This window comes from Alosa pseudoharengus, unplaced genomic scaffold (genome assembly GCF_046254945.1).
Source record: "Alosa pseudoharengus isolate Yale_2024_CS ecotype anadromous, Long Island Sound unplaced genomic scaffold, YU_APseudo_1.1 YU_APseudo_1.1_scf_6, whole genome shotgun sequence".
Classification (NCBI taxonomy): domain Eukaryota; kingdom Metazoa; phylum Chordata; class Actinopteri; order Clupeiformes; family Clupeidae; genus Alosa; species Alosa pseudoharengus.
In genome coordinates this window covers 18,001,198-18,009,136 of record NW_027468848.1, presented here as the reverse complement: position 1 = coordinate 18,009,136, position 7,939 = coordinate 18,001,198, and the positions used below count along the sequence as shown (strand labels likewise).

The following is a 7,939-nucleotide window of genomic DNA, read 5'->3' as shown; positions in this document are numbered from 1 at the left end:
CTGACACACAGACACACAAAGGAGACAAGAGATGGGCAGTGTATGGATGACCGTTGCTGATATAAACTTTTCATGATATAAACAACAAAAAAGTTGCTCATTTTCTCCATGAATTCACAGTGACCGATAGGCTTGAGGGTTCTATAGCACCCCATCTAGGTCACCTGTCAGTGGGTCTCAGTGGGCCCAGTATAAATAGCACGTTTATTTCATTGCTCTACAACTTATAAAAGTCACAAAAATGTGTCCGTGGTTGGAGATGGTACAAACTATGCACACTGTGACTAACAATTTTGCTGAAAATTTATTTTGTTCATACACATGGTTCCTGAATAAACCAGACTATTTTGTACTAAGCACTTTGCTTTTGACATAATAACCTTTCTCTCCATACTGTAAGCTAGCTCAACCAGAACAAACTGAAACGGACCACCCTATCTCCCCTTCTCTACACGCCACAGCTGCATGGATTTGGGATTATAGAACTGGCCCGTCATGGTTGAGGAAGGGCTCACTATTTTTTGCTAAATAACCTTAACTCCCTTGCTATCCGTCTCTCCGAAGCTAAAGCACTGTTTGAAATGTTTGAATATTTTCGAATTAAGTGGATTAACACATGCCTTTGAAGATTTTGTGCATCACAAAGTATTAAAGTTAAATGTTTGTGAAGAAAGAGAACACTTGTTGAAATGTTTGATTTCTGGCTAAGATATTTTATTATTGATTATTCCTGTTTATGAAAAACATTTAGCCAGATGCCACAAAATGCTACGGTAAAACCCATATATGCATCATTGCAAAGTACAGAAAGGTTAACTCAAACCATTTAACAGTGTCTAGTACGAGTTCTACTCCGTTGACACTATGACAGCAGACAGACAAATACAAGCATATAGGGAGAAAGTGATAACAATGAAGAACAGGCAGCTTCTGGCTCTGAGACTACCAACTCCTGAGGCTGGGGATGCCTAGAGAAGAGAGGGTGAAGGGGGTGACTCCTCCATGGTGTGTCCCTGGGGAGGGAGTTGTGGTGGCCTGAGCAGATCTCTACATCCCTCCTGTATTCATTTGGGTGCCTTGCACTCATCCTTGTTAGGTGATTTAACACCTTAAAAAAACTCAAAACCGTTGATGTTAATACATGGATTGTACTAGTATGAATTGTGTTCCTTACCAATAGCTGTACTTGTAAGACTCTTTTTAATATTTGCATGGTATCGGGATCTTCTTTTCTAACAGACTAACAGCTGTCTTTTAATGATCTACTATCTACTATCATATACTGTCTGGCTCTCTCCAACTACAATGAGTCTTTGCACACTAATGAACTTTCATTAAATCTTCATTTTTTGCCATATTGTGCCCAAAGCAAACCTCTCTTACAAGGCTGTGACATTGGTCTTTATATCAAAAGACTGCTGTAACGTGACCATTTAGTGAAGTTAAGAATATGAACAGTACAATCTAACAGGGAAAAAATCACATGGTTACAAACTTTGGTTACACTTCTACTTAAAGGTATCTACATTGAGTGTCTGACTGTCATGAACGTGTCATAAACATTGTAAACAAAACATTTATGACATAACGCTTCTGTCACTCGCTTCTGTCAAGTGTCATTCAGTTTTTGTCATGAAAAGTTATGCTTAGAGTTAGGGTTAGTGTCATTCGGTTTTTGTTATGACAAGATAGGGTTAATGCTAGGGGTTAGGGGTTATGACAGTGTCATGTCACTCTTATGTAGATACCTTCAAGTAAAGTGTTACCAAAACTTTACACAAATGGGTCCTTATGTTTATGATAGTTTATAATATGTGGGAAAACAATCTTATAGTTTGGTTATAGTTGTTACAGTGCACGATGCACTGCCTCAGAAAATGTCCTTCACTTGTATTTTGTTTCTATAGCTTTGTGTGGTACAATGATGTGTGTGTGTGTGTGTGTGTGTGTGTGTGTGTGTGTGTGTGTGTGTGTGTGTGTGTGTGTGTGTGTGTGTGTGTGTGTTGTTGTTGTTGGAAGCGTGTGATGTTGCCATGATGTGTACGTGTGACCCTGATATGTCCCAACTATTCTTTGACACAAGCAGTGGAGCAGAGGCGGACATCCCGGTTCCAGAAAGTAAAAGTTCTGTCATATCTTTCTACCAGTGCACTTAACACATGTGATATCTTCTGGTCTACCTGGCTGCTAAATAGGATGAGCTGGTTTACTAAAGCTAAAGAGCTGGTTGGATCAAATACTTGGCAGGACTTACTTTCTGAACCCGGGATGTCCGCCTCTGCAGTGAAGTAAACAGAGAGTGTATGATAACCCATCTGTAACACTCCATATGTATGAACCTGAAACATGACCATGATTCTTTGACACATAACGCAATAGAGTGAACAGAGGGTATAGGATGTATGAACGCATTGGTTTAGTTATGCCTCCTTCTAGCTCCGGGGGGTCACCCTGATCCGGTACGGTTTGGGCTTCATGGTCAAGCCGAAATCTGCATTGAGGTCCAGCGTCTGGCCGGGTACACTCTCCACATGCAACCGGTGGAGCAGCGTCGTCAAGAACACAAACATCTCCAAGCGGGCAAATCCGTCGCCCAGACAACGTCGCTTCCCCATCCCAAAGATCATCACCTTCTCTATGAGATCCTTGTTCAGTTTCCTCTTCTGATTGAGGAACCTTTCTGGCCGGAAGGCCTCTGGATCACCCCAGATTTCACTGGAAAAACGACCATAGAAAATTACTCAATATTCACATTCACAATACACACACATACAGATATTTAATAAGATTCATCTTAATAGGATGTGTCATTATTTCCATGGCTTACCTGTCATGATTGACTTGATACTGATTGATAAACACACAGGTGTCTTTGGGGATAAAGTATCCATTAAGAATGATATTTTCAGTGGTGCTGAATTCATGAGAAGAGCAAAAGGAATGTGAATGAATGAATGAAACACACATCATTAACAATCTGGAAACATATTTGACCATTAGGAGCCTTACCAGTGTGGTATAGTAAAGGGAACGTAGGAGGCATGGCGGAACACCTCAAATATGAATGCCTCCGTGTATGTCATTTTCGGTTTATCCTCAAATCGAGGCAGTCGGTTGGAACCCACTTGGTCATCTACAGATATACACACTTTCTCAACCACTCACATTCAAACAATCAAATTGTAGACACAGACAGAAGACCAAAGTGGAGATAATGCCACTATCCAGGAAGTGAGTGGGTGGGAGGGATATATGCGAGTGGACTTGAGCAATGACATCAGGCTATTTGAACCTGGGAACACTGAGTTAAGTCTACATTCAGCCTACATTAATAATAATCTGATTAATTAGTATTCCAGAACTTCTGTGAACTTTTAGCAGAAACCAGTCTATAATATAAAGTACAGAAGAGACTCCACTTGCCCTACATCTGCCCACAGAGAAAGCCTGGCGTCAGCAAATTAGTGTGACCGATTGTGTGCGACCCGTCCGAGCCAAATTTTGGAGGGGGGAAAGATGAGCTCATTGTGTGGAGCAGCACAGTTAGCTCATCTCCATGAAACAAGGGCCTCGCCATTGGGTGGTAGTCGCCTCCTAATTCCCCTCAGTCACTCTCTCTCTCTCTCTCTCTCTCTCTCTCTCTCTCTCTCTCTCTCTCTACTCTGTCTCTCTCTCTCTCTCTGTCACTGAAAAGCCACCATTCCTCCACACGCACGGGAACACGGGAATCTTCTCTTTCTGTGTCACCAGGAGACTGGACAGGAAGCATTTAGGAAATGCTCCGTGTTTCTTTAAGGCGTAGTGGATTTTAATTTTGGTTTTGGTTTACTGGAAACAATTCAGAAAATATTAATGAATATTTGGCAACTTTTCCAAATACTCAAAACCCACTACAAAGTAGGTATGCTATTACTACTGTACATTACCAATCTCTCCATATATTTTGTCCTGGATGTCTGGGAATTTTACAAGATACAAGATGCTCCACTGCAGACCCGCTATGATGGTGTCAAACCCTGCAGAGGGAGAACACACAGCATTTAGCACTGTCTATGAAGCTTCTGGACAACGATAAGGAACAGACAAAACACACCAATCTCTGTTTAAGCTAGGCAACCCTTTAATTCACTTTAATTTATCATCATAATTCATCACAGTTGAACTCTTGTACAGTTCAAATAAGTCTTCATGTTCATATCTCAAACACAGATGGGATGGTTGCAATATTCTCCTTCATTGGCACCTTTACCCAACGTTCAGCAACAATACTAAATATTTTCAATTTATTTGGAAAACAGTATTCAATAAAAATATAAACATTCTTAAGTGAAAACAGATATGCCATTTATGTGATATGAGAATATGAATGTTGGTCACATGCTGATAATTGAACTGTGTAAGCTAGCACATTCATAATGAGTGGTTATTAGCAAGCAGACTTGTGTGTAATCCAAATGTAATATGCTGACATTATTTATGGAAACAGATCCTGGGGAATAAGTTCACCCAATTGAGTAAATCTAAAAATTTAGCTCCCTAAAACAAACACAGGAAAATCTCATCTCAACATCAGCCCTTGGCATTCTTTGTGCCGTGCATCCAGTTCTGCTGGAGACCATCCAGGAAAAACATCTGGATTTCAGAAAGTGAAGTCTAAGTTACACTACAGAGGTGAAATAGGGATATCCATATTTGGCAAAGCAAAAATGCCTTTAGAAGTCTATGGTTTGGCTTCAGTGGGCAACTGTTATCATTGAGTCAACTTCTCAAAACTGAAATCAGAGGTCTGGAAAGTTGAGAATTTGACAAAGGCTATTCTCATGTTTTATGTCTCATAGTTGTCTGCTGTGCTCTGCTGCACGATTCTCTAGCTTGGTGATTGGCTGCGGACAGCACATGCTGTACTGTGAAGGGGTGGCTTACGGATCCCGGCTACAGTCTGTGGTGCATGTCTTGAGCCAATTGAGAATTGCTGTTGTGTCCTGCGGTCTGTGGTAATAGTGTGGTTTGGTTGGCTAGGAAGTCCCTACCCAATAACACATGGATATCATCTTCTTCATATGCTCTTCCTTACCAGCCCCAAAGATGTCGATGACGGTGTGCACGATCTGAGAGTCGGTGAGCACCTGTCCTTTCCTGTCCTCGTGTCTGTCCTCACAGAAGGCAATCAGGGCATCCGTGATGTCACGAATGCAGTTCTGTAAGGGGACAAAGACAAACTGTCTCTGCAGCCTCAGCACAGCAAGGCCAGTGTCTCTCCAAGTCCAATTAGTGTTCATGGCAAGACATCTCACACACACACACACACACACACACACACACACACACACACATACGCGCACATGCACACACACACACACACACACACACACACACACACACACACACACACACACACACACACACACACACACAATCAAATGGAGTCTTTCAGTGTAAAAATTATTTGTGAAAATCAAAGCATATGTTATTATTTAATCTTAAGTGGTACAAAGTTGCCATTATTTCCTGGTACTTTAAATCCGGTTAGCAGGATTGTTAGCAGCAATTATAGTTATTCCATATAAGTCTGTTTTACTGTAACAGCATACACTGTGGTCAAGTGATCCATTTTACTGTAAAAACATTATGGTGGCATCACACAAATCCTGAACACGACAGCAAAATCAATGTGAGCGTGTGTCTTCCACCAGATTGATTATGTCTAATTGTGCATGCCAACTCTTCAGAGTGTTGTGATCAGGAACAATATCCTGCTCTGCCCACGCTCTCCAAGTGCTTCCCTGGCCACAGAATATCTCTGATCATGGGCAAATTGTAATATTCCCAATCCCCTGAATTTATGATATTCTAATATTACTTAGTATCTGGAGTGACCCTATGGTGTGTGTGTGCTGTGTGTATTGACGGAGTGCGTTAGAATGCAATAACTTTATTCTGTCATTTTAAATATTTATTAAGAAAAAATGAACAGCATAAAGCACAGCATAGCTTTTCCATTCGTTCATATCCCCATCTCTACACACCCCACTCTGTCTGCACTATGGGGTTGGGGGTGCATGAAAGGGAATCTCTAAGGCAAGCTTTTATTTTGGGGCAAAATGATGGAGACCGAGTTCATCTGTAGTTCATTTGATGCTCTACACAAAAACTTGCCAGAGGCCTATAGCATATCTAATAACTCACATTAATGTCCTCTAGACTGCATGCTGTGTGTGCACTGCAGGACTGTTGGTGCCTGGGGCAGTGAGACTAATTCTTCGTTTTACTGTTGTTTCATTTGCCATTATCACCGTGTTACCCCTCGTTATCTGGTCATATTTCATTTAGCCTTAATTACTACAGATCTCATCTCATTTGTCTAGGATCCAAAGCTCAGGTTCTGACTAAAAATAATTATGTGCCACAGCAAAAACTATTTCAAAAATCATCCAAACCCTTAGAAAGTAGGTCTCATGGTGTGGTCTGTGCTGGCCTTATTTTCCCATTGAGTTCCAAATACTATAAGAAAGGAAGGTTCTCTGTTATTACCTTGTCGAAGGTTCTCAGGTGTTCTTTAATGTTCTCCTCCATGAAGCTGTTCATCCTGTGAATGTGCTGGACCATCTTCCTCAGGGAGGGGCTGGGCAGGTAGCGGAAGACGGGGAAAAAGTCCGCCAGGTTGCCCGCGGCGAAGATGCGCAGCACCTCGTTGTTGATGTGCACGATGGTGAGGAACTCCTTGTCATTATAGTCGTATCTCTTCCCAAAGCACAGGGCACACACTACATTGGCCACAGAGGTGACCAGGGGCACCACAGGGTCCAGACTGCCCCCTCCCTTCGCCTGGCTCTCCTGCAGGGCCTCCACCAGCCCCACAGCCTCCGCGCAGATACGTTCCTCCAGCAGGCAGCTGGCACCTGAGTCCAGGGCCTCGGCCTGGGAGAAGTTGCGCAGGGCGTTCTTGCAGATCTTCTTGTGAAGTGTCCAGGCCTCGCCGTACTTCTCGCTGAAGGTCATGCTGGTGCCATTGGCCACGGCGGAGAAGGTGAAGAGATCGGGCCGGCCAGCGAAGGCCTCGCCCTGCCGCACCAGGGCCTGGCGGATGGTCGAGTAGCCGCTGAGCACCACCACCACCAGGGAGCCCATCTGCAGCCGGAACACGTCGCCATACTGCGCGCGCAGGCTGGTTAGCGAGAGGTGCATCTGCTCGCCCATTTGGAGCAGGTTGCCCACCACGGGCCAGGGTCTGGGGCCAGGGGGCAGGGTGGCGCCAGACTGGACACAGCCAGCCCTCTGACAGCCCCGCAGGGCCACCAGGAGGAGTGTGAGGGTGCAGAGGGCGACGGTGACGCCAAGGCTACACACAAAGGAGCTGTCCAGCAGCAGCATCCTCACTTTTTCCTGGAGTTATAAAACACATTAGGATTAGGCAAACACAAAAATCGAGTCTATACAATTTTGATAAAGGTCAAATTGTATTAGTAATTAGTAAAGTAATTTGATAGCAATGAAAAAGAAAACTAACAGCGCTGATCATGATAACACAACAGTACAGAAAGAAAGAAAGTAAGAAAGAAAGAAAGAAAGAAAGAAAGTAAGAAAGAAAGAAAGAAAGAAAGAAAGAAAGGTGACTTTGTAACAATAAAAGACACAATGCTGAAATGCAAAGAAAGAAGATGGAAGGAAAAAATAACTAAACAAAGTCACCATGCTTTGGGAACTTTTTTCAAGCCTGAACCTATTCAAATATTTAGTAAACACTGCAAGTTTGAGGATAGCCTACCGGAAAAGTGAAGAGTGAAGATAAAGTATTGATACTCACCTAACCGCGAGCCAGATTCTGTAGCCTACTTGCTGAAAGACTCGCCGAAAGAGCGCGCTGCGACCCCCTGCAAAGCTCTCTCGGTGCCGCGGGGCATCACAACCACCAACGCAAGCGTTTAGGAATCTGTCCAAC

At 43.2% G+C, this 7,939-nt stretch overlaps 1 protein-coding gene across 2 annotated transcripts in view; it reads right to left on the bottom strand.

The window, feature by feature from the left end:
• Positions 1-698: 698 nt before the first annotated feature.
• The window catches only part of cyp1d1 (cytochrome P450, family 1, subfamily D, polypeptide 1), a 7,312-nt gene continuing 71 nt past the window's right edge, over positions 699-7,939 (bottom strand). Inside the window, exons 1-7 of one of the 2 annotated variants that reach the window (XM_076270332.1) lie at positions 7,805-7,939; positions 6,532-7,383; positions 5,075-5,219; positions 3,927-4,016; positions 3,010-3,133; positions 2,828-2,914; positions 699-2,715 (exon numbers count right to left, since the gene is read on the bottom strand). The exon at positions 7,805-7,939 is cut by the window's right edge and continues 71 nt beyond it. In XM_076270332.1, coding sequence (XP_076126447.1) covers positions 2,433-2,715; positions 2,828-2,914; positions 3,010-3,133; positions 3,927-4,016; positions 5,075-5,219; positions 6,532-7,371 — 1,569 coding nt within the window. In that variant the 5' untranslated portion in view covers positions 7,372-7,383; positions 7,805-7,939 and the 3' untranslated portion in view covers positions 699-2,432. The remainder of the gene's footprint in view (positions 2,716-2,827; positions 2,915-3,009; positions 3,134-3,926; positions 4,017-5,074; positions 5,220-6,531; positions 7,384-7,804) is intronic. The other variant, XM_076270333.1, reaches the window with a different exon arrangement.